This window comes from Ammospiza caudacuta, chromosome 5, assembly GCF_027887145.1.
Source record: "Ammospiza caudacuta isolate bAmmCau1 chromosome 5, bAmmCau1.pri, whole genome shotgun sequence".
Classification (NCBI taxonomy): domain Eukaryota; kingdom Metazoa; phylum Chordata; class Aves; order Passeriformes; family Passerellidae; genus Ammospiza; species Ammospiza caudacuta.
In genome coordinates, this window is record NC_080597.1 from 31,349,009 (window position 1) to 31,376,347 (window position 27,339).

A 27,339-nucleotide genomic window follows, 5' to 3' on the forward strand; every position below is an offset into this window, starting at 1 on the left:
TATATAAAAATATTCTTCACTAACTCAGACAAAAAGTTTCCTCAAAACTCCTGGCCACAATTAGGTTTGCTAATATATACCTCAGCACAAGGTCAAACAAAAAAATCAACTTAGCAACAGCATTTTTAAATTTTGTTTAAAATCATCACAAAATAAACTAGAGTGGAAAAAGACCTCTAAATTCATTGAGTCCATACTATGACTAAACACCACCTTGTCAACTAGCTCACGGCACTAAGTGCCACATCTGTCTTTTCTTAAACACCTCCAGAGACAGAGACTCCATCACCTCCTGGGACAGCCTATTCCAATGGCCAATTATGAGACACTTCAGAGAACACATGCTTCTCCAACTGGCAAGTTGCATTGAGTCCTCAAACCCACTTACTTTCAGAGCACTTATCTTTGTGTCTTACCTGCTGAGAGCTGTCACCATTTCCTATACTGAGGGAATCTGAAGGTTTATCGATAGGGCTGCAAAAGTGGGAGGGAAAAAGACAGTAAGAGACTCAAGTATTTAACATGAAAAATAAACATTTGCTTTTGTAGTGGAAGAAAAGCCTTAGAATTACAACAAAAATTAAAAAGTAGGGATCAAAAAGGTAAAAAGTGCACTTATTTTTTTATGAGACTGCTTTTTTAATCATAAGCATTCCAATAACTTCTCATATACTCTAATACTTCTTTTCACCATTCTCCATTCTGCTTGTTGACTGCCTTAAGGAACAAAGAGTTTTGAACATAGCATAGCAGCTACGTTCATAGCAGCTCTATGCCATACAAAACCCTAGAAGTCCATATGATGACAGTATTTTGGAACAGTCAGTTCCAGCTACGATACTACTGTAAAGAAACTGAAAAAGATCTATTTTCCAAACACACAAGTTTTCAGTTTCCATAGAAATCTGAAATAAATCTGGGACAGATAAAACATTAAATTAACAATTTAGTCTTGGTGGCAAGTTAAGCTTTCCGCCAGCCTTTAAGACTGAGGTCTGAGATGACAGAAGGGGAAAAAACATAACAAAAACCTGCCAAAAATAAGGATAATATAAGATAGAGCAGAAAACCACGTCAGAAAGCCATTCACTGCAAATTATTGTGACTTGGCTGAAATGGCACATCTCAGGATTCAAGATTCTTACAGGCATCTGTGAGTTGCCTCAATAAATCTCAATACCGCACTAATGAAATGGTGTTATTGAAGTTCACACTAAAATCTTTGCTTTGCAACTTCAAGGTACTCTCATTTTCATCCACCCATGAGAAAAGATGCACAAGCATCAGGTTCCACAGGCCAATACAAAGATTCTACAAACAAGCATCAGAAGTAAGAACATGAATTTCAGCTCCACTAAGAGGCCAGAACATGATACAAGTCAAATTACAGTCATGATGTTGAAAAATATATGTAACAATTTCTTTTAACTGGGTGCAGACTTCAGATTCTAGATACACCTTGTTTTCAAACAGCCTTTGGTGCTGCTAACTTTAATTACTGCATACAGCCTTATAGTAAGGTCAACTATTTGTAAGATTTCTTACACTTGTAATTTTTCTCCTCACACCAAAATGAGTAATCGAAACTCAGCAGAATTCTCCACTCTAAAAGACACTGTGTAAGAGTAATCATCAATACCTTTTTTTAGTGAAAAACGACAACTGATTGAGTCAGTATCTCAAACATATAAATTAAGCTGAAATACTTATGACTATAAAGGAAAAATCACTGCACTACTCCAGTGAAGATTTACAAATCCTCTCTGCTTAGTGATTCAACAGCATGAATAAAGCTCTTCCAATTGAAACACACTGCATTTGGTTAGTAATTTCTAAATTCCTATAGCACAGAAATCTGCTGTAGACTCTTCATTACACAATCAATTCTGATTGAAGAGCTGATATTCCAGTCAAATTCCTTTCCTACAGTGCTAACATTCACCATACTGCAGTTTAAAAAGCTATGAGTAAGACAACTTTTACTGACAATCTAAATGATGAAAATGTCTATTATACTTGAACCTGCCTAAGGAGCTTTTATTTGCAAGACAGACTTCTAGTCCTTAGGAATGAATAAGGCTCATTATCTATTGACTACAATATTTTTATTTACATTAAATACATTATTTTCAGGAAAAAAAAATAATCGCACATCACTACTGAGATGCAATTCCCAGGCTCTCTGATTGCTCCTCAAGGGGACTGCTATTTAGCCTAACAAGAAGGTACCACTTCCAACAACGCTCTCCATTTTAATGCATTGGTTCAATATTGATTTAAAATGAAGACTGGCTACCTAATCAGCAGCACCACTGCTTGAAATATTAGGGTTTACCTTGCTTTTTTCCCATCCAACCTCTGAATGAGCCTAATGTTTATTACCTAAAGGGGTCCATAAAAAACAAACCAGCATGACTACAGACTAGGACTGCAACTGCTAGTGATGCATAAGGTGGACGAGGACACCAGTTCTACTCAAGAAGGGCATTAAAAAAAAAAAAAAAGTTGGCTGGCAATACGAGATGATTGTAAGCAGATGAATTACTTCCTCTACACAAAGAAGCCTCAGTTCAACCTGCTGCCCTATTGTCCCTCTGAGTGCTAACTGGGGAACCCTCTCCTCTGTGTTGTGTTTCTGGAACACATCACTGTAAGGAAATTAGATATTTTAGCCCTAACATTTAACTTCCCTCTACTGAAGCTTTTCCAAGTGACAAACCTCCTGATGTACAGCAAATGGCATATTATTTTTGTGGAAGCTTCGGTATGGAAAAAAAGGAAGGACTCAGCTCTGACTGGGACTGTGCAGCTGTATAAGCTGATGATCCCCTGGGCATTCTGCTCCCCTCAGCCATTACCTGTACTGTCACTAACTTCATGTTAGGGTTCTCCTGCACAGTGTGCCAATCAGACTTTTTAACACGGGCTACACTAAGCCCAGCTTTTTGTGACCTGATCAGGATTTGTATCCAGCTCTCCAACCAGAGAGACTGAAGAATCATTCCCTCCACACCAATCAGTGAGAGAGAAAGCAAGCTGTCTGAAGTACAAAAGGCAGCACAATTACCCGAAATCTGAGTCTGCACCATCTGGAGTCATGTGTTCTGGGTCTGTGCCATTTTCTAATATAGGAGGCGTTTTCCTGTGTTCCATTGTTAAACCGTTGGCCGATTTACTTGAACTCTGTAATGATGGCCAGGCATCTTTGTTATTACTGTTGGGTCTGGAAAAAGGCAAGAGTAAAATAAAAAAAAAATAGAAGAGTTCAAGTTATGAAGAAAGTGTTTTAAAAATTGTAAACGCTGGGGAAATAAATCTTTGTGCCAGACAATCTGTAAGAATAGATTTATCTGGATATTATTTTTCAGATTTTAAAAGGTGATCACATAAAAAATTAGTGGGATAGGGTAGAGAGAAAACCAGAGGGAATTCTGTTTTCTTTCCTGAATAGATAGCTGCTTTGCCAATCCCAAAGTCCAAACTTGCCCGTTTGAGGAACAGGAAAAAAATGTAAATAAAAATGAAAAATGCCATCAATAGTTCAAGTGTCCAGACCTCTGTATACCTCATTCAGAATTACTTGCTTTAGCCCATAACTATTTTTAAGTTCTGTAAGTCATGAGCTAAGTCATACTTTTTTTTAATATGTTTTATATTCCAGGTCCTATCACGCCTGGCCATAACAGATGAAGTTTTATGTTTCACACCTACAGAGGAGTCCACAGCTTTACTAACAGACCAAGAGATCAGCCAGACAAATACATGGTTCAAGTTACTCCTTCCTTCATTTATAGTTTAAAACCATAATTAATTCCCTTTTATAAAAGTAATATTAAATTTCATTTTAGAGTGCCCATTAGAACTGGAAAAAGTTCAAGACAGGACTCAAAGTCCAAGTTTTTGCTGTAAATAGTTACATTCTGTACAAAGTTAAGCAAAATGGAATATAGTCTATGACCAAATGGATTCAAATACAGTTTGTCTGTCAACCCTGCAAACTTATTATAATAATATCTTCTTTTGTGTTCTTCTACGTTACCTGTAGCTTTCCATTTGCTTCTATGAGGAGCTGGTTTTAGTGTCCAAGTCCTGTCTTCGTAATAAAGCAGCTTTCACCAAAATATTTTAATATACATGCCCTTCCTGATGCACTCCTACGTTGGTATATTTCTATTACATGGTCCAACACTTACTCTACATTTTTAGGTCAACTTACTAATTTCACAGTCAGAATCTGGAAATTTCACTAACTGCTTATAGCAACACAAATGCTTTCTACTCAGATAAAATTAGTAATAGTAGCTCCTCTCAAATCTCAGTATTTTAAGATTTGCTATTCTGTATCCATCTGTTCTCAGCTACATATACAATATGTACATAGATGAGTACCTTGACCTGATCTACAGATCTCATCTTGGCTTTGCTCACATCTGGACTAAGTTAGAGCTAATGAGTTGATCAGATACAGAACATCAGGGAATGAAGAGACAGCAGCAGCATATCTGTCATTTAATAGTGTCATTGTATAAAAATGAACTGAAATCTGGATTATGAAAACTGTCAATCCATTTATTTCAAATAACCAAATTTATGCTACAGTGCAAAGCCATCTCTACACCAAAACAAACTTTAAAATGCCAGTTAAAAGTCAGTTTTGCATCCAAGGAAAAAGGGAAAGAGAAACAAATTGGTGTGTATTTTGAGGTGGGGGGTTTTGTGTGTGGGGGTTTTTTTGTTTTAGTTAAGTTCAGGCTGCATGTCTCTGCAGGGCTGTTCTCTAAAAGATCAGTATGTGCTTAATAGTTGGTTGTTCTTGTAGCATAAGAAAACACTCATTTCAGCTCTTCAGAAAAATGTCATCAAGGAAATAAAAAAAGCTTGATCTGTCTTAAATGTGGAGTGTATCTCCAATTTTAAGAGAACAGAGTCACCACAACTATCAAGTAACATAGCAGGAGATGAGTACACAGTGCGGCCCTGGGAATTTTAACAGTTGTCTTCAACAGGAAGAAAAGGTCTGCAAGCAGGACCTTTCAAATTAGAACAATTTTAGAAAAACACTTAAAAGTTTAACAAACTCTTTTCTACTACTGGATATTTATAATTAAGTATCTACTACTTAGAGCTCAACTTCTGTTCCATTCTGTTATGAAACAGAAATTCTGCACCCCAGAAACACAAGAACCAGTTTGCAGTTGTCAGAGGTTGTGACAAACTGCTAGAAATATGAATATTCTATCAATGAATCCTACAGAAACAATTCTACAAGAAGCCAATTGGGTAGAAATTGTGAAAGAACAATGTGCATTCATTCACCAGTGCAAAAGCAACGACAAAACACGTCCAAATCCCAGCTGCAGGAAATTCACTTTGCAACCCTAACGGTGGTACCTAAGCATTAGCAAAGAACAGAGTCCAAGCTGTGATTATGCTGTTCAACTGACAAGAGAAATTACCTCCAGAAATTACCACTTGCTGCCTTTAGAGTAACATGCCATTTTCTCTGTAAGTGCTAAATGTTAGCATCACAGACTGGCCAAGCTCCAACTCCTAATTGCTTCCTAAAGGCATAAAAGTTTGCTGCAGTTTCAGATAGTGCATTCTCCCCACACTGGTATAATTTATTTTGCTGGGATCTAATCAGGTTTCAAATTAAAATTAGTTCAGATTTCAAACTTGAAATCATCAATACCCAAGTTCAAGAAGTGGTGTATTTGTTTTGCTTGCTGCACTTTACCTTTGAAGTCAATATTGAACCAGTGCCTGAGAAACAGGGAGCAGCTCTGTCCTTCAGGAAAAAGATCCCTCTGAAGCCCTGACCACTTGCAGTCAAAGTGCATATGAAACTGCCTCCAGAAATTAAAAGAAAGAAAATAGTCCCAGTACACCAGCTGGAATACCAGTTCTTAGAATTGTGTTCTGCTCACTCAAGACCCATTTGACAGTATTTTCCATACAGTACCCACTGTCTTGCTTAGAGGGCTGTGCAGTGATGCTGCCACTGGCAAACTATTGTCTGAAAAACACAGTAGTGCATGAACTGGCACACAACAAAAACCCTAAATACAAGGTCAAGGTTCATATGAAGTGCAATCTAACTTTCACATTCTGCTCTGCTCATCTCCTTTATCAAACTCCTACAAAAAGGAGTGGAAAAATTGTCAACAGTTTTTATTTCTTTATCTTATATATGACATCTGAATGAATAATTAAGGACTGGTAACCTCAGACTTTCATTTATCTTTGTGTGACTACATGCTCATATAGACAGTTATCTTTTCATAACTGACTGAACAAACTACATCAACAGAATATTATTTTAGCAAGGCATAATAAGTTATATCTGCAGTTACAACATAATAAAAAATATACGGACTGCACTATAAATCATGATGCAAAAAAAAACATATTAAGGTTATAAGATAGCTCAGTTATAAAAATACAGACTGCATGCACAATGATACCAATCATACCAAGAAAGTACACATCTGGTCTTTAAAAAATGCATTTGGTTTTACAAATATAAAACACAAAGTTCTTCTTTCAGAATACCTTGTTCTGAACTACTGATCCAAATGCAAAACACATTTCTTTCCGAACATACACGCTCTGTTTTAGAACAAAGTGGTGCATGTGTGCTGGTTCTGGCCAGCACAAGGTTAATTTTTGCAGTGGCCAGGAATGGGCATGGCTAGGACAATTCCACACAACCTTAAGTAATTTTCTGGAGAAAGGCTTTCTTCTGGGACAGCATGGCCTAGCAAAGGTCGTGTCAGTACTGCTGGGGGCTTCTGTGGGGTGAGCAATCACTTGTGAATCATTGGACTCTTTCTTGTACCCGCTGTCATTTGTACTGTTGCTGTTACTGTTTTCTTATCTCACTGCTGTTTCCAATAAATTGTTCTGATTTTTACTTTCTGTGCCTCCAATTCTCCTCTCCTGCCTGGTACAGGGCAGGGCAAGGGGAGGAATGTGGAGCAGCTTCAGAGGGAACATTATAAATTGGAGAATATCACTCCTAAACAATATGTCTCTCCAGAGAACACCTATCAGATTTTATCATATAGTAGGTACTACAAACAGGAGGCAATTTGGGGCATGAAATAGGAATAAAAGCTTTCTTTGGAATAACCAGAAAGAATAACCAGGCAGTCCAGCGCCAGTACTTACGCATCGTACCTCTGCAGTGCTGTCACTTTGTTCTTGTTCTTGTCAACTGTACCCGTAGATAATTGGAGAAAGTTGGGGTTTAGTTTGTACAATTCTTGCAGTAGTTTCTGTTCATATTCCTGGTGCTTACCCGCCTAAGGAAAGAGAAACTCACAATGAATGAATACTGGTATAATATATAAATTTATATTATAATTTTTAAATATATATAATATGCCCATATATATGTCCCAAAGCTTACAATTTTAGCCTTTGCAACTTATAAGCTCACTCCTGCCAAACTCAAAACAGTGCTTCTCACTCTCAGCACAGATGTAACCTCAACAGCTCTAAAGCTTGCCTAAAAATCACCTATTTATACTATTTATATTTTTTGAGACTTCTAAATGAGAAAAGCACTGACAACCTTATTAGAACTTGCTCCTCAGTTCTAATCAAGAGCTTCACAAATATACCATAGAAATCACAAACAGTGACATTTCCAAGGCAGTCTGCATTTCATATTCCAAACATACTAAGCTTTTCAGAAGATGGGAAGGAATAAAGAGTTCCTTTGAAACAAAAAGTTCTTTTGAAATGAAAGCAATTTTATATTAGCTTAATAAAACAGCAGAGGTGTATGACATGACAAACAGCATATTCTAAGCAATAACTGATAAATCATTCTTTTTAGTAACTGAAATATTGAAATATTCTTTCAGCTAATTGAATCAACTGAGAACAATTTCTTGCTTTCAGGAATTGTGGAGGTCCAATTCAGCTCCAGAGTACTAGAATATGGCAAGTGAAGGAAAATAGTGTTTTTCAGTCTAGCTTGCAGATAACATTCTGTGGCTTAATACAAAAAACAAAACCAGCAAAATCTACTCCTACCCCCAACACTCACAGTAACATCTGAATTCCAAGATGAGCATTCATGGTTTTTGTAGGTTGCTACAACATTCCAACCTAAGAATTACTGTTTGAAAGTTAAGTTTTATTATGAGTTGAATCAAGATACAAAATAAACCAGTGAATTTGAAATTGTCAATAGCTTTTCTCTACCATTTCCAGATACTAGAAGATGTCCTCTAGCAAAGGAAACAAGTGCCAAGATTTATAGCCAGGTCTTCTGAATCTTAAATCTGAAACACCAAATTTATGATCTTCAGTATTGATTAAGAAGCTCTCACACTACTTCTACATATAAAATTTAACTCTCTGTAACATTAATTCCTTACTATTTTGTTGGAACAAGAATGGGATTAATGCACACTCAATGTGCACATACCCTAGGAAAATTTTACGACCTAAAAGAAAACTTCTTTTTTTTTTTTTTTACAAAAATTTATGCATGAATAGACAAAATACAAAAAATAGTACTGATTCTAAACTACATTCCCTTATGGATGCCCATAGAAGGCCAATTGCATATCTCACTGGAATACTTCAGGTAAAACCCTATCAATGACTCCATTCTTTTGCTACTTAATCCTCCAATTCTCCATTACTGACTGATCCTGAATGTGTCCTTATGTAGTCAACTTACAAACCTCTCAAGAAGGATGGAAACCTGTGGTGTATGCATCATCTCACCCATTTGGTCAGTGTCTACATCCAAGCTGCTACCTAAAGTAGGAAAAAGTGTGGTTCTACAGTATGGCTCACCTAAATGCAAACCTTGAGATATTCTGCACCCTGGAAATGCTTCTTTCACCATCCACTATGACTGTAGCAACTAGGCTGATGCACAGATTTGCACAATTAACAATTTGCAAACGTTAAGCAGATGAGTAAGAAGAAACCTCTCTGGCTCTCTCAATTTGCTTCAGTGACTAAAGACTGAATATCACAGCCAGGTACATCAGTGGTCAGTCTTAAGTTCATTTATTTGCCACACAAATGCAAGACAGAAACAATATTAAAATCCCATATAGAAGCTTGTAGTAATTCTATTTTATTTATAGCAGACAACCCAGAGGCCAAACTTGGCATTTCCAACCCACCTAATATTCTCAACTTCACTTTCCTAGACTTCCTGGAGTTCTATCAATTCTTTTTATTTTATCACTATGTTTAGATCTATTAATTATTTAACCAAGAATACAAATCATCCATTGTCAATTTTTTGAAAAAATATAGAGTCAAAGTCTGAAACAATGAACATCCAATTTCATTAAATGGATCTGGAAATTCACTGACACACAAATGCAGAAAGGCTGGCACACCAAAAGAACAATGTACTTAGCAGGTGTATAATTTCCAATTACTCTTAAGAAAGCAATATGAAATTCAATAAAAGTTTAAGCAATATAACAAGGAACAGGGAAGGAAGAGTCATGTAAGTCACCAAGATGATGTAAAATCCACTCAAGACTTCTGAAGAAACTCACACATGAAAATGAAATCCTGACCAAGGTACACAGCCTATCAATTTTAACTAGTAGTCAGGCCACAGGATTGACAGTTTGCCACTGACTTCCACAAAAAGGGCTGTAGAAAAGATTCTGTGAACTACAGGCTGCTAAGTAAACCTCCATCCTTCCAAAGATTACAAGATGATAATAATAACAATAACAATAACAGTAATTTTTAAAAATAGAAGTTCATGGATAAACACAAACCACTGGGATTGAATTTAAGTATCTTTTGTAAAGGGAAACCCTGCTTCACTAACATGCACAGAGTCAGTAAACATAAATAGAGAGGCTCCACAAAACTTTGAAAGACATTTTTGATAAGGTTTCACACCAGCTATTTATTAATCTGCCATGGAAGAGAGCAACATAGAAAGAATGAATTGAAGATGATTCAAAATGTAACTCTTAGGGTGCAGAAGCAAGCAATGAGGACTGATGACTGGCATCAGTTCTATGCAACACCATCAGCATGCCTGAGAAAGGCCTTAAAAGCAAGTTCTCTGCTGACAATATCAAGCTTTTTGAGTAATAAACTGCCACATTGATAATGAGGAGCTTCAAAGAAAACCCAGCGAAATCAGTAAATAAGCAAATGGTGGCAAATAAGCTTCACCAAGGACATGTCAGGTGACACAAGAAGGGAAAAGCAGTTTAAACCATAGTAACCCACTCCTGATCTGTGAACTGGCTGTTACAGCTCAGAAATAAAGATGCTGAGGTTACTGCCAACAGAGCTCTAAAACTGTTAGCTGATTATGCACTAGCCACAAAAGATGTGCTGGGCATCACTAAGAAGGCCACTTCAAGTAAACTAAAACAAAAGGAAAAAATCATGTATCACACTAAATACAACACATTGAAAACTGATAAATTACACTTGGCTTCCCCCACATCATGCATCTGATCTCTCCATCTCAAGGAAGACACAGCTCGAAAATACAGAGAAGGGCAACAGACACTGCAGAAATGGAGCAACTGCTTTAAAATCTTATAAGACCAGAAACTATGATATGGAGAGAAAACTGGGAGAGACTAGATCAAGTTCTGCCATATCAGAAAGGCAATGAATCAGGTGAATAACGGGTTTTGCTTTCAGCAAGCACTATGAAGCTAAGATTAAGGGAAAGTTGACAAAACGAACTAGTTCCCAGTTCAACACAGGCAAAAGAAAGCACTTTACAAAACAGCTAGTGAATTTCTGGGGCTTGCTGCCACAAAAGACTAAAGAGTTGGCAGTATCCACAGGTTCAAAATGGATTAAAAAAATTCATGGCTTACAGGTCTATAAAAAAACTAAAAAGACTAGATGGGAACATACTCCCAAACATGCATACGTAACAGATCTAGGTGGTGGGAGAAATACAGGAAAACATACAGGGAAGGTGGCCTAGTTTGTCCTTGAATTTTTCCTTCTACTGCCATTATCTGCTGAAATCCTCAGAAATAATTTGTGGAAACTATTTAATAGGTATGGACATTCTTCTTTATTCTCCAGCTTACCTCAGCCTAACATATAAAGAAAATTCTACTAGAACAAAATTTGTGCTGGCACTAAGGGTGGGGACCCTCTGCTCAGGGACAGACCACATGCAAAAATGACAGCATGGATGCAAAGTTGGCATACTTGAGTTTAATAGCTTTACCACACCTCATGTAGGAGGATGGAGACAGACCAGAAATGGTCTGCTCCAAATGTACCACATTTGAGACAGTACAGCTATCCATTTACTTGGTTCCCTACTCTAGACAATAAGCATTTTGATGTTAAGATAGTAAAAAAAATCCCATCACCATTTTTTATGTGCTATTGTAGTAACCCTCAACATTTTATTTGCAAATGCTTCACAGGCTAGGAGGGTTATTGGGCTTCAGACAGCACGGTCAGTCACAGCACAAGAGTCAATCCATGATAACTGTCCACACACCAATTTTACAATAAAACCCAGATCTGAACTAACTTCATTCACAGAGATCAAAAATGACACTACCTTACTTTAGTATGAAAAAAGGGAAAGTAGTTAGCTCAGGTTGTTTGAATTCCAGGCTAAGAGTTTATCTCCATCTTTTTGCCTTATGAACACTCACTGGACTTCTCAGACTTTAAAAACAGCATGCAATGAAAGAACTTGACCTAACTGTTCTTTGCAATATCCAACTAGTTGATCACCTCTTGGATTTCAAAATTCATCACTGCCTTAACATTCAGCAACACATGACACATATTATACTAAATCATAAACAGTAAAAAGTATGTGGCACATTTCATGTGTTTCCCATTCACTCCACTTACCTGCATTTCTTCTTTTGTGAAACTGGCTGCTTCATCACCTAGCTCATGTAGATACATGCAGTCTGGTTTTGGACACTGCATATTTTTTAGAAAATAACTGCAATATTTTGTTGTACCTAATGATGCCTGAAGGAAAAAAAAATACTGGAGGTTAAGAATGCTTTTAACCATATAAGATATAACTTTATCTAAAAAATTACCTCAATAATAGAAATTCCACCATAATGCATTTTTGATGCAGATGGAATAAAAGTCCATTTGTAAGAAATATATATATTCTTGAGGATTAGATAATTGGATGAAAATAAAAATGCATCCTAATCTAAATAAATGACTATGTAAGAGCCTCAGTAAATATTCGCATAATCATAAGGAGACATGTAAGCAGGGTCAGGAAATGAATAGTAACTAGATTTTCCATAGCCACCAATTTGGCCAAATCAGCCTCAAGACCTGTTTACACAGGCACCAAAAGGGAAAAAACCTTTGATTTCCAAGGGAGCTTTTAAGAGGGGTGGTGTATGGACTACAGAAACATTCTATAAAAGCAAACAGTGGGTTTTCACACTGTACTATTATGCTATACAACAAAAAAGCCACCATGAGCACGGACAGGATATGTTTGCCTCAAACTTTGTTTTAAGAAGTTATCTGCTAACCCACCAAAACACTGCCAGCTGGATGCTCACTGAACTTCCATTTTGAGATTAATGCCAGGAAAAGAAGTCAAAAGCCAACACAAACAAAATTGTATGCCAATCCCTGATATTAATGTTCTAGAACACATATGCGAGAGCATATAAATGTTCCCACCTTAAGTGTTCTGCCGTCTACCACCACATTATTGACACACTGTATGGCTCTGAGGGCATCTTCTGACCGGATGTAGGTTACATATGCACTGGCACTTGGACCCTAGGAAGAAAACACACACTCTTTACTTGTTTTTCTTTCCCCATTAAGTCACCTTTTTAGCCCATCACTTAATAAACTGGTATATTTAGGGCTTGATGTTTTTAACAAGCAACTGACAAAAAAGGTAGAAGCCATAAAAACTCATTTGTGATACATAAAGAATGAAAAGAGGAAATCCATCACTATGTTGCATTAATGTTCTAAAAATACTTAAAAGACATTCTATGCCCAAAATGCAGATTAGTGGCTAAATGCTATATTGCTGCTTCTTTAAAGTTTCTCATCCTGTCTCTCAATTTTCCATCTTTCCATGTTGAATTCTGCATCCAGCTTTAAGAGTCTGGCTGGAAAATGTCCCAGTAACTTAATGGTAGTTTGATTCTTGCAAGGCCTTTTTTTCTTTTTACACTCTTACCTATTGCTTAATCAGAAATAGGGAGCCCTAGAATCACTCTGCACACATGTATTCTCTAAAGGAATTAAAATAAAAAAAAATACAAAAACCTCTGACTTACCTGTGAGCCTGCATATGATGTGCTGTTATTAATGACAACTTTATGTATTTTACCAAACTTCCCAAAATATTCTGGTCGTTTCAAAACCTACAAGAAAAGAAAGTTCAAATGGTAAACTTAAAATTCATACAGAGGTGTACCTATTCTTCTGTGAAACTGTGCAGCTAAAACCTTTAACTAATAAAAATTAGGTCTCTCCTAAAAGAAGAGCACAAAGATTTAGATTTGTTTTCCCACATAAAAACATGGTTACTTGCAATACAAAGTATGTTACCACTGCAGAACTTTAATGACAAATATCCCACATTTCATGTTGTATTTTAAAAAATTCTTTCAGTACTCTGATTACTCAAATCCCACCCTGGCAAAACACATTACATTCAGCATAGGAAGTTCCTGTATAAACCTGTTTTATAATTTGATTTAAAAATTAAAAATCACATTCATTCTCATTTCCAAATACCAATACACCTTAAACTTGCATTCAGCTATATTAATTACTAGGTATAAAATGCTGAATCCTGACTGCCATTCCCCACACTCCAAAAAAAGGGAGTAAACCAATTAGCTCAAGATAACCAAGTTTTCCCAAGACCAGACTAAGTAAAGGAAGACAAAGGAAAATTTCTAGGGACAAGAAAAAACATTTTGGAATCAATATCATGTTGAAATGAATGAGGGATGAGCACATCTAAAAGGAAAAAAAATACTCATCTTGCCCTTCCAGGGATCAGTTAGTACTGACAAATCATTTAGGGACCCTGGTCAAATCAAGAACACCACCAGCATATTAAGCAACTCTGCTGCATAACCATTACCTGTGTACCAATGAAACTGGCTATATATTTGACATTTATACCAAAAGCCATTTTTTCCCAGTTCTGTGATGGAAGAAGGCACAAAAGTACTGACTACTCAGACTGAAGATAGACAAAATAAGGGCATTTCTAGTTCTAGAAAATAACCTGAGAGGTTATAAAGGAAGATATGTTTCCTCTGCTCCATCTTCATATAAGCATTGGACAGTGGAGGTGAACTGTACTGATCCAAGAATTAAACTGCCCCTCTCCCTTCCCAAGCAGGCATCAATGCCTTCAAGAACTAACAGCATCACACTGGGAACCTCCCAAATAACTACAGGGTATGTAGTATAGATAGCCAGGCATTCATTGGTCTCTTCTGACTGTTCTTCATTTGGTCTACATCCTCTTGAAACATACTACACCCACCCTTGAAGGCATCACTCCAGAAGAGAATGACACTCCTAAAGAAACCTCCCTTTTACCTAAGCATATTGCAGATTATACTCCTGGTACAACATGACAGCACAGCCTTCACAATTCTCCTAAGAGCACAAGAACAGAAGAGGATCCACTTCACTCCACTATGATCCACAGACCTATTTCCAGAAACAGGACATGGCAGCCAAGTTCCCATTCCAAATCTCAATTTATGAAGGAGTTTTTTGCCTGCTTAAGTAGAAAACCTGAATATAGTATATGCTTTTTTTAGCTCATTTCACTCAGACTTAGTTTCTTGAAGATCAAGTCACCTTGTGCTATATGCAACATTCAGTAAGTACACACTGTTTTCTGGTGTGTCACTGAGAATACTGCTACCAATACACCTAGTGCAGCACATCCCCATCCCCCAAATAAACCCATTCCTAGTTACTGTAAGTATTCAGTGTAAAATTATCTGAAGTGTAAAAAAAATATAAAAATCAACTGTATTTACTACTATTTCTCTTAATTACAAATCCTCCATCTGGTCAAAGAAATTAAATTTCAATAATAAATTCATACTGCATTTTTAAATGGTAAAATAGCCCCAAGCCAGTGCTGACAGTTGCTTGCAAATACTTGCTGCTATATTTCAGTACTCACTGAAGTGTTATACACCAAATCAGTTTTAATTGATTTTTTTGTCTTCCCTTCTTATCCTTCCTTTTGTTCTCCTTCACTAAAAGCAGCTTTGCTTTATACACTTGTTTTTTAACAGTCTAGCAAAATACAGACTATACTCTGAGACCTCAGAAACACCCACTTCTGTTTGAGACTTCTCCACATAGTTTAGTTTGATGAAGTGAATTTAATCTGGCACTGTAATTTTAAAGACATCTATGTTACCCTGTAGTACATTTCCTCCATATTCTAATTCAAGATACTTTTATGCATTAGCACTTCCTCCACTGGCCACCTGCCCCTATGACTGATGATGGAAGTAAATAAAGCATTTTAAATATAATCAGTGAAAACCTTATTTTTGATGATGCAGAGTAGTAGGCCAACTCTTTCTGGGGTCTTCCTCTTATTGACTTTTTCCCCACAACTTCCTAAGGACATAATCCTTATGGTTCTTCCTAGTATATACTTCCAAGGGTTGGCTTTTTTCTTCTGTCCCTACATGTTTGTGTGACACTGTGTATTAGCTGTATAGTGCCAGCAGATCCAGCCTAGGAAAATGAGTACCTGAAAAGCCCTTATGCTTATTTTTAGCTTAAAACCAAGCTCCTATCATTAAACAAAGAACAACTTCCCCCCTTCCCCAAAAAAATAAAAAAATCACAGAGCACCTGTACTCCCTAAGACAGAGACAAACACTTCTTGAGGGTATTATGGAGCAGGAAGATGTGTTTCCTTAAGAAGTGGAGGCCTCACAGCAGCAAACCATTTTGATATAGCTTAATTTTGTATCCTTCAGAGAAACACAAGAATATTCCAATGTTTCATGGCATCAAGTTAGGAGCAAGATCTGCAAATGTGAACTGCTCACCTCTGGATCTGCTAGGCGCTGAGATAGCCCTACCACGAAGACAAGGTTCTTCTGTACAACCCGTACACTGGCCAAATGCTTGCGATTCTCTGATATCTTCTGTTTCCTCTCATTTTGTTTCTGTTTCTTCTCGTTTTTTATCCTCTGCAGCTCTTCCTGGGAGAGTGGTTTGTACACTGCTGGATCTTCTGGATATGGCTAAACATAACAAACAGCATTAAAACCAACCCATGTAAGAAACAACACCTTTGAAAACCATTAATTGCCATGTTTTAATGTAAAAATTTCTTTATTACACTGATCTGACTGTTATGGACACTCACATTATAGAGACATACTCAGTCCTTTGGGAAGGGTAAACTTCTTGCATTTACATGGAATTCTTCTGTTTATAGACATAATATTGACTTGGGCAACCAAATTCTAACCCAGCTGCCTAGTCAGTTTGGTAACATCACAAGCAGCTGCAACATGACAGCCAACACAGCTTACACTAACAAGAGCTTAGTGTAAGCAGGATGAAAGCATGCACTTTATATTTACTTCTGATACAGATCTGGGTACTTAAACATACTCAAGACGTTTAAGTATCTTTAAGTATTTCTGAGATACGAAATTAAAATACAAATGTAGCTTCAGTGGTCCACTAAGTTCAAGACAGTAACATCATTATACTACTCAAAGTTTACATGGTTAATTTCTAGTGAAGAGAGGGATTTCAACACAATTAATGACAGTACTCTCACCATGCTTATGTACAAGTTTGAAATTTGGTCTCTCCATCCCTACAGGTAACTCCTCACAGATATAACACTGTATGTTTTAATCTCAAAAGTATGCAAGAGAAGTACAAGTATCCTCAGAGTTACCGAAAAAGACTGCTCTATTCATGCTATAAAGGCACTATTTTAGCTGGGTCTTGCAGAATACAGTGCACTGTCCTCTGCCCCAGATTACTCCTCAAAGCAGTCCCACATTCCTTACCTGCCCCAGTTTTTTCAGACTGAAAAGTGAGGTTTCACACTGCACACAGAAAGCAACGCTAAGCACAAAAACAAGTACACAGAACATATCTCAAACAGAAAGAAGAGTCTCTAAACACCAAGAAGTAAAAAATGAGAAGAGTACAGGAGATGTGAATTAAGACAGAGACTTAAGACAAAGAAGCTAAGCTCAAGCTCACCAGTATGTTGAACTAAAGTCTTTGCTTGTACTACTATAACCAAAGCTTTCAGTGTGCAAGTCCAACAAAAATGAGTTTAACTTTTTCCTTACTGTCCTGTCTTAATGACAAGAGTACAAAACTAGCTGTCATACTAAATAACCTGAGAAAAATCTACAACAGATGAAAATGTTTAGGTTAAAAGCGTATCTTCCTCATAGTTGCATGATGTTACTCCAAGAGCCACCAAGTGCTCAGACCTGATAACCTTCTGAGTATATCCCCAAACAAATCAAAATCCATTCTTCAGTTTAAAGTTCAGCATTGTTATGCTACACGTAAGATATCTTCTGCAAATATGCGACAGTTGACTTGAGCAGATGGCATCTCAGTCAAGCATCAAGACCTCTGGAACATGTCTTAGTATGACGAAGGAATTTAAATGTGTAAGACACTTTAGCAGGTGTCCTTCACATGAAAACACACTAAGGGCTCAAGTTACTCTTGAAGAACAGTCAAAACCATAGCATTTCTCAAAAAGAGATTCAGTATTACTCTGATTAGTTACTCAGTTAACTCAGAGTTAACACTGAATACATTATTTAGATTTCAAAATGCACTTGATGAACACCAACAACCAACTAGTAAGGTCACTTGAGATTTGCTATAGCCAACTATCATCTTGTGTTTTAACACATCTACATATGAGGACTTCTGAGCTGCAGAATAATTTTACACTTAATGAGCTTCTCAAAATCTGTATTAGTAAATCCCGTAAACTAAAGAAGAAAAATGTTAGGTTTTTATAGAAGAAAAAGATTACTCAGGGCAAAGAGTGAGTTATCTCAGTTATCAGTGAGTTCAGATAGGAATAGGAAGAAAAGTGTACCAGTATAACAGATATAGTTCCAAAAATATGCCTTGCCCTACATCAAGTGATGTCCTATCCACAATCCATTCTTTCAAAGATTAATTCCTACTCCACATGCCATACTATGCAAGGCAAAATTTGCAAGAGTGCTGCTCTCTGGTACCGTGCAAGAAATGCATTAATGGTTTTCAGTAGATTCAGTAAGGCTCCTGAAGGTTCAAGGAAACTACAGCAGTGTCAAAATTCATCAGCTTCTTTCTTGCCAAGTCCAGCCACATTCAGAGTATATTCACAAGTGAGTAGCAAATCAGACAGGATATTCCTTCTCTGTACAGCTGTTTGCTGCTGGAGGTACTGAACATGAATCAGGAAACATCCTGGGTAGCTCAAGCATAACCCTGAACAGAACATTTCTATGTCCAAATAGTAGTTTGTATTTCTACAGGAAAGCATAAAAACTCCTAGTAGAACACAACTAGGCAGCTTGAGAATCAGGGAAAGAGAAATGTCTCCATCTCAGCAGAAAGCTTCAGACAAGCAGAATAGGAACTTCAGTCACTAAGCAGCAGCAGCAAATGGTGTCCCATCATGGATAACCACACTTGTCTGAGCAACAGAATCTTCTGAAGTTCTCACTAGATACTGTAGGGCTGTATTAAATACATGTTTTATATTGTGCATCACCCATATGACATGCTTCTCATGCTCTCAAGGAATGGAAATGGTTTGATATGCTGACTTACAGGACCTATAAATGAATCTGCACACATCTCTTGAATCCCAAGAATAACCCTAAAACAACTGAGGGGTAGATAATTTCCTAGCTATGTATCATGTGTGGCATAATAACAAATTAGGAGATATTGCACATTTAAAGAATGTGGAAGGCAAATAAGCATAGCATCAACATCTCAGAAACTAATTCTAAAAGAAATAGTATTAGAAATAATTTTCCTTTCAAGTAAAGGACAAAAATCAGTCTACAAATAGGGAAATAAATTATTTCATCTTCAGAGTCATGGTTTCCCAGTGATGAAGTTCACAAACTTGGATGATGGTTCAACTACAAACAGGTGCATGCACTGCAGACTGCTGGAACAAGTCTCTGAAAGCCAAGCAAGGTGGATTGACAGCTGGTGTACTTCACAGCACCATTTGGTATGTTGTTTTTGCTGTCTAACCCTACAAATCAGAAGTAGAAAGAGGACTATACATAACAGAGCCTCTCAGGTTTTGCAGCAAAAAAGTGGAAATGCTACTGACATGACTACAGCTTATTTTTTTAAAACAATATACTTGCTTAACATACTATCTCTAATGCCTTAGCTGATAAAGGATTTGAGATCCAACCAAAGTAGCTACCTCTAGTGGTATCAGCATTGATGTACTTTCAGATGCAAGACATTAGGAGATATCAACATCAACAATTCACTAAGTTCACTCTCATCCTGACACCTCTCACTTAAGTTATACCAATGCTTTTCAGACAAAAACAATGAGGCTCCCCAAACAGTGTGCCATCATGGAATAAGACCAAATTTTCTTTACACTAAGTGCAAGGTAGACCCTACAGGAACATCACCAAAAGTCTGAATGTCTCTTGAAGTCTTTGTTTCTCTAATCAGAGAAGGCCCTTGATGAATTCTCAGTCTTCCTGACTAATTTTGTCTTGTTATTTCAGTTTTGTTTCCTTTCAGACTTTTTTTCCCCCATTTCCCAATTGTTGAAAGCTGAGCTGTGATTTGTCAAGCACTTTGCTTTTGTCATTCCCAGGTAGGTCACATTCCTTCCACAGAATGGATGCACCAGCATTTCCCACTTGTTGTCTTGCTACCAAATAGGTCCTGAAACAAGAAATACAAAGGAAGTGAATAAGGTTTATGCACAGTATACACCATTATACTAACATTAAAGAAAATAAATTCCTATCTATTTCAAAACATCAGTTGTTGCACCAAATGACTCAGTTGTGGGATAAAAAGCACAGGAAGAAACACTGATATTTGGAGACTGTGCTTTAAGACTAAGTGTTCCTTTTACACAGAAGTAGTAGAGAAACATGGACCAAGCATGTTAATTTCTTGATCATACATCTAAGCAGTGTGCTATCTCTCTCCATCTCTAGCACAAGGTGCTACATCTCTCATAGGAGAGATAAAGGACACTCAGTCAAGGAACTGGAGAAAAAGCCAAAGCCACACATCAGGAACAACTGTCTATCAAGTTATATTATTTGGTGGAAGAGCAAAATACTTAAACATGAACAAGCTAGGTTTTTGTTGCTGGATTAAAAAAGTGGAAGAACTGACATTAAGGGCTAAGAGTGGCATGTTCTAATTAAGCAATTGAGACAGTATGTATTATTCACATGGCAAACAGGAGCTAGACTGCTGAATTTTACAGAAAGGATAACAGAAATATCCCTGCAAAGAATTATCACTGGCATTACAATCAGAACTGGCAAGTCTGCTGCCAAGCAAACCAGCTTCTGGCTACAGCAGTCTCTTCTGAAGACAGCATATTTTCATTCTATTTTGTCTAGTTAGCAGCTATTTCACTCACAGTTAAGAAATCAATTAACTGGAAAAAACAAGAAGCCTTGCTTGGTATCTTGCAACTGGCTACACCTACAATTCTGAAGGGCATCAGGAACCCAAAGCCAGATAGCTCAATATTTTTTTGAAGTAGGTACTTTTGGAGTTAGTGAATTAAACAGAAACAATTTCTATTTCTCTAGAAATAAGGCATTTTTCAAGGCTATTTCAGAAGATTTTAATGAAGTTTAGAAAGTTTTTAACATGTTAATACTAAGATGTACCAGTTTCCAAGCAGTATTTAATTCACACTAGCACCTTACTAAAGCAAATGTTTGTAGACTGCTATTATTCACAGGAGGAAACTTAAGGCAGACTAAATCAATTGACTGCAACCACATGAACATATTCTGCATGTGCAGATATTAAGTTATATAACAGTTCAAACACACAGAAGTACTCTCCCCTGGGCAGAAGAAACCACATGCTAACATCTTTTCAGTTAGAAGTGAATTAAAGAAGCTTAAGAAGATAATGGTATATATGCAATGCACAGTTAAGATCTAATGGCATATATGCCACCACAGCATTTAGCCAAGCTATTTTACTACAGACCTTTCCAAAATCTCCCCCAAACGCTTCAACCAAAACCCCTGGACATGGGGTTGTTCACTGCTCTTCTCCATGGAGTAGTGCTCAAATTACTGGATAAGTCACACTGCATTCAATAACATTGGCACAAATAGCAGGTTTCTATTATGTAATTGTAAATAACAAACTCATCCTTGTTTTAATATATGTTTATCCACAGTCCATTTCACAATAAGTATCCTGCACTGGTATACTCATCGTAACAATATAGCATACCTGTTGAAACCATTGTACCCCTACTATAAACTTTCCTGCAAAAACTTTGTTGCTTTGCCATATTCTGTGCTTCAGCATTTTAAGTGGCCACAATCAATGTGCACCATAGTAGCTACAAATAGAAAAATGCTCAGCTCTTTCCCCAGAAGCCTTACTATGCACAGACAGTGACTACTTACACACACTGAACACAAATACACATACCTGGTTCCTTCTGTCCAGCACACTTCAAAAGATGCCTTCTTCACTTATTTAATGCTGTAACTCCATAGCTCAAGAGGATTTATTCCCAAGGTCCTGGTGTGGTCTCTGCATGACAATGTCTTTGTGCCATGGAAGAGATGTCCTCCTCAGCCAGACTTCTTCAGGCCAGTCTCATACAATCCAGCGACACAGCTCCAAATCCACTCAAGCATATCTTGCAGTCCATAAATGAAGAATGTATCAACATAATCTTCATCTGTTATGAAAGATGATGTCTCCTTTCTCTCCAGGAGTGGCCAGTATGTTACACTCCAATCATAGCACTTACTCGAGGTTTCCTCATGAACAGTTTTTCTGAACAAACTGTATCCAATCAGGCTTGCACATCCAATCATAATACTTGCACATCCAACCATAGGGCAGAGTATTCCACATTAAGAGGCCACCATATTTTAAAGAATCCAAACACCCAAAACCAGTGACTAGCACACTGCTTCTGTGATTCTTCAAATACATTTCACAAACTTCAAATAACAAACAGGTAAAAAATAGTGTAACCAATCCAGGAAAACAAAGCGACTTAGACAAGGAAATCCCAGAAATCTCACGTTGTATCAGAAGAGTAGAAATCTTCTTGTACTGTAGGAAATTACAGCATGTGTCATCTACAGCAGGTATCCCAAGTGGAGAAGGATTTGGCTGGTAACACGTGGATCTATCTTGCAGAACACGGAGCTCAAATATTGCAGCAAATTTACAGAAATTTTAAACATGTTGCTGTGGGAAAACCTTCAGGCTTTCAGAGGCATCCAAACACAGGTCAACAGCAGCAGCTCTAGCGTGGCCAAAGCTCAAAAGAGCAGCAAGAAAATATGACTGGAAGTGCTTATAAAATACTGTGGCAGTGAATAAAGATAGTGAGACCAAGTAAGATTACTGGGGGTCTGAAAAAGAAGCTGTAACATGAGACAGGAAGACAAGAGAGGCATAAACTAGGGACAGGACCATTAAACAGGATTAAATAATAGGAGAACAAGAACACATAAGTAGCTGCAACTACAAGAAGAGAAAGGCCAGGCAAAAAAGTTACAGTCAAGGGAAGTCATTAAAGACAAGAAGATACTGAAAAGGAATTTTATTAAACACTGAAGAAAAGGAAATAATGAGTTTAAGCAAAACACTAGAAGGACAAATAAAATAATTCAAAAGAAATAACAGGCAACTTAGTGAAGTTGACATTTACAGCTGTGGCCAACCAAATCAGCCAGACATCAAGAACACGGGGAGGTATCAAGTACTATCTTCAAGCATCTGTCAACAAGATCAGAATACTAGACAAATAGTCTAGACTTTGAAATGCTTCAAAATTTAACACCAGTGGATATCTTTCCAAAGATTTTTATACATTTAGTATCCACTAAAATATGAATTAAAAAGCTGCAGTGCCACAACAAAACACATAGGTGCTCTATAAACTTGCTTCTCAGTCAGCTCTTCAGTTTAACAGAACCTTAGCTCTCAGTAAACCCAATGCTGGAACACTCACTATTCTTCCTGAAAAGACTCTGTTAATGCATTAGTACCCCAACTCAAAGGATTTTTATTTTTAGCAGTTCTCACAGCATCAGCATGCCTTGGTTCTGACCCGAAGCTTCCCCTACCAATCTGGTTCTGAATTTAATAAATCAAGACCAGCTGTGTCATAACAGCTTCAATACATAGGGAGACAGAATCTGAAAGATCCAACACCTCACCCTTGATCTAGGCCATGGCTAGATGATCGTTTCCCTCAAGGAAAAGGATGTCTTTGGTACCAACACAATACAAAAGCCTTGTGAAATATGCAAGACAAGCCGCTGTTCCAGGGATTTACCTTTCTGCAAGCAGGACAAAGTCCGTTCTCATCAGTGCGAATACGATGCCAACAGAAACGACAGATTTGGTACCCACAGGTGCAAGGGAAGAAATTGATGTCATCAATTTCCAGAGGCTCCATGCAAAGAGGGCATTCCACAGGGTCTTCCTTAGCATCAGGGCTGCGAGACATCTTTATATGTTCGCAGAGCAGCAAAAGTTTATAATAACTTAATAGACCAAGAAGGTCAGCACTTGAAGGTCTGTAAGAGGGAAATAAAAAGAAAAAATATTATTAAAACTGTGTACAACTTTTCTTTTGTACCTTTTAACATTTCAGGTTTTCATCACTTTTCTTCTCCCCACACAAGTTATCTACTAAAACACAAGTTTCTGCCAAATCAATTTGATTGTTTTTTCCTACTTACAAGCCTTACAAGTAATAAAAAGGTGGTACTGGTGATGCACCCTCCCCACCTGGACAGACAAACACTTTGGCAGTTCACTGGCCTGTTTGGGTTTCAAAATGCAGATTGCAAAGAAATCAGTGTATACCACACACTGTTGTATAGTATGTACATAAACCTCCTTTATCTACTGCTTTCTTGAAGTCCTTTACAAACCCAAAGTCAAATCCTTGAATGCGGCACTTAATGTTTATGAACAATTTATTCCTTTGCTCAGAGACTTGGAACAATGAGATCTGCAGTAACATTTAGGTCATCCATTCAAACTTTTGAGGTTACAGAATTAACATCAAAACCAAGGAAAGCTTCTTACTCAGGATAATTTATTTATTTTTTCTATCTCATTGTTTTGATCCAGAGACTGATCTTAGATCAGCCTTAAGACTACTTCATTAGCCATGATTTTTCAGGTACACATCTTTCTACGTGCGTCAAACTTCCATCCAAGTCAGCTATCTTTTTCATCAGCACCCAATTCACACCAAAGCCAAAAATACACACAATGTGGTTGAAAAAGCTCCAGTTTTAATTTGGAGTGCAGCCACAAGAAGATAATTCTGAACCAGAATTTTGAAGAAGGCCAATATTCAAGTCACTATTAATTTCCTGAAATCAGCCATTTGAGTATGCTTCTACTCTCAGTTTAAGGATGCAGCACAGGAAATTTACTTTCAGTCTCAAAACAAGACACTTGGAGTCACTGAGAAAATTAATGTGGGTGTTTTCTTCTCATTTAAGTGACACTCTGGATATATGAAATTGTGTCCAGTCTCAACAAGCTGTCTCCATCTGCTGCATGAGATATGCATGTAGATGGGGCAGAAATCAAGGGCAACAACAGAATTTTTAGGTGGACCTTTGGAAGAAAAATAAAAGGAACAAATGAACAAAAACTAAAAACCCATTGATAAATACTGAAAAGATGTGACCAGAATTGATAGCTGGATTGTCACACTAGCTTTAATGAACTACACCACTTCTTTAGAAATAAGTGAACTCTAAAGTTTTTAAAATACAGAATTCTTTTTACAATCATGTTTTTCCCAAAACATTACTAGTGGAATTATAACTGAAACGCACACACACAATCTGGAGTCCCCCCTCTACCAAAAAGTTTTCTGTTTCATTTCTAACCAAAAGCTACTGGATTCTGTACTATCCAGTATTTCTCCAGGCTTTTATGAGAAAATCCAGAAACCAATTCTCACACACCTCTGTCTGAGGAAGAGAGACATTTAATTCTGTCCCTGGAAATAAGATGACTGAATTGTTGTGAGGTCAAACCCTTGCTCACAGATTTCAGTATGGTCTGATGTTAGCCTTACATAGCACTGATTTGATACTTTCCCCACCCCCCTAAAAAAGAAAAACCAAACAATTGCTTGTATTTTGATCTTCCTCACCCCATATCACACTTCCTTGCATGAAGTCTATCTTAAAAGACCAAGAGGTTCCAGCTCAAGCTGGGACCCCCCACCTTACTGGATCAGATCTGTCTAGCATCAGTCCACAATACTCATTCTTGTCTGCACACCACTTCAGGGACAGAAATTCCTCTACAAGCAGCCAGGAAAAAACCCTGAGGAGGAAAAAACCACACATGCAATCAAAGCACCATCCAAACACACAGCAGAGAGCGTACAGCTTTGTATGGGAATGGCTGCATTGTCACCAAGTTAACCTGCAATCACAGGCTGATACCAGAAGACCAGACTACCTGCAATTCCAGCTAGTTTGGTAGGCAGTATATCCTCCAAGCACAAAGTGTACTTCTGGTAAACATATACCACTGCCCTTGAGAGAAAAATGTCCACTGGATGACCACAAAAAAGTAAGGATGAGAGAACAACTATTAGATACTCTAAGTATAACTTCTCTATATAGTATGCACTAGCAACAACACTGTCCTCTTTCTGACTGTCAAAACTACTACAATCAAAAAGTTAAACTTGGATGATAATACAGCAGCTTTCATTTCATTATCTGTGCTTTCATTCATACTATATTCACAATCATTTTGACAGTCTCAAAACCAGGTTCTGGAAGTTTACCAGCGTTTCCTACAAAGAATGCTAGCAGAATCTGACCTGAAGGGAAAAAAGGATTACTTTGTTTGGGAGCTTTGTTTTAAAGAACACATCCCCGCTGGCTGAAAAATGGGAGGGACTGGTAAAAGGCCCCAAAACATTTTAGTGGTTATTAGGCAGATAACATACACTTTTACAGTAGACTGTAAACACTTTGTGTAAGCTTTTCACACTTGTACAGCAACAAAACCGTAACAATATGAAAATTACTTTAAACCAAAGGGATAAACTCAACTGATTTTGCTCAGTTTGGCTTTGGGTTAAACTTTGTCACAGATCTCCCAACAACAGGTCAGTGAGCACTCAGTATATTCCTTTATACTTCATACTCAATCCATCACATGCTCAGCAGCTCTGAGCCTATTGAAACACATTTAAGTAAAGCTATACTAGTACTAGTGAAACTGTAGTTAAAAGAGAAACTTTCACCACTACAGTAAAATCACTGAACTGACTTAGGAAGTTATTATTTGGAATCTCCACTAAGAAATGTCATCAGTTCACGTGGATAAAAAGCATGACATGTTAGCTAGTGCCTCTGGGATATGCAGATGAGCTCTAACAAAACTGCAACATAATTAACATTTATGAGCTGTTTAAGTTAACACCAAGAGTTCAGCAGCTGCTAGCAATAATGTCAATAGCTTGCTTCAGTCAGCAAATGGCCCGTTATTTTACAACAAGGAGTAAGGAGCAGCTGTGTGCCATGTTTCTTGAAATTGACGAAATATTTATTTACTTGGCCACAGACCATTCAACATCCCATTTAGGGATTCTCCACTGGAGTGTGTCTCCATTTCAAAAGGGTTTATACACCAGGATTTGTGTCTGAAATCTGCATCGGAACAGTACTTGTTTCTTTTCAAAACTGGAATAACATGCAGAGAAAAGCATCAAAAATGCATTCTGCATACAGTTCATGCCCTACCAAGAAACACAGAGTAACTAGTCAGCTCTAAGACTATTCCAAACAATTCCAGATAAACAGCACAGGAAAAGTAATGAAGCAATAGCAAAAAACAAAAGGTGGTATTATATGTTGTGCTTGATCCAGAGTATTTTGTCTTTGGGATCAAGTTCAAAGAGATGAAATTAATCATGCCTCAGGAGAAAAGGAAGAAGATTGTGCACATCTACATGTGCTTTACAGGCAGATAGAATCTGTACATACATATCCAAAACTCCAATGACTGAAGTCAAACATGGCTCCAACAGTTCGCCATCCTGTT

General features: G+C 37.4%; 1 protein-coding gene across 3 annotated transcripts in view; it reads right to left on the reverse strand.

The window, feature by feature from the left end:
• CNOT4 (CCR4-NOT transcription complex subunit 4) overlaps positions 1-27,339 on the reverse strand; it is a 76,583-nt gene that overhangs the window by 19,619 nt on the left and 29,625 nt on the right. For 2 of the 3 annotated variants that reach the window (XM_058804862.1, XM_058804860.1), the window contains exons 2-8: positions 23,576-23,819; positions 16,065-16,262; positions 13,290-13,376; positions 12,673-12,774; positions 11,860-11,985; positions 7,180-7,304; positions 417-474 (exon numbers count right to left, since the gene is read on the reverse strand). In XM_058804862.1, the coding sequence (XP_058660845.1) occupies positions 417-474; positions 7,180-7,304; positions 11,860-11,985; positions 12,673-12,774; positions 13,290-13,376; positions 16,065-16,262; positions 23,576-23,749 (870 nt within the window). In that variant the 5' untranslated portion in view covers positions 23,750-23,819. Of the gene's footprint in view, positions 1-416; positions 475-3,067; positions 3,224-7,179; positions 7,305-11,859; positions 11,986-12,672; positions 12,775-13,289; positions 13,377-16,064; positions 16,263-23,575; positions 23,820-27,339 lie in introns of all 3 variants that reach the window. The other variant, XM_058804859.1, reaches the window with a different exon arrangement.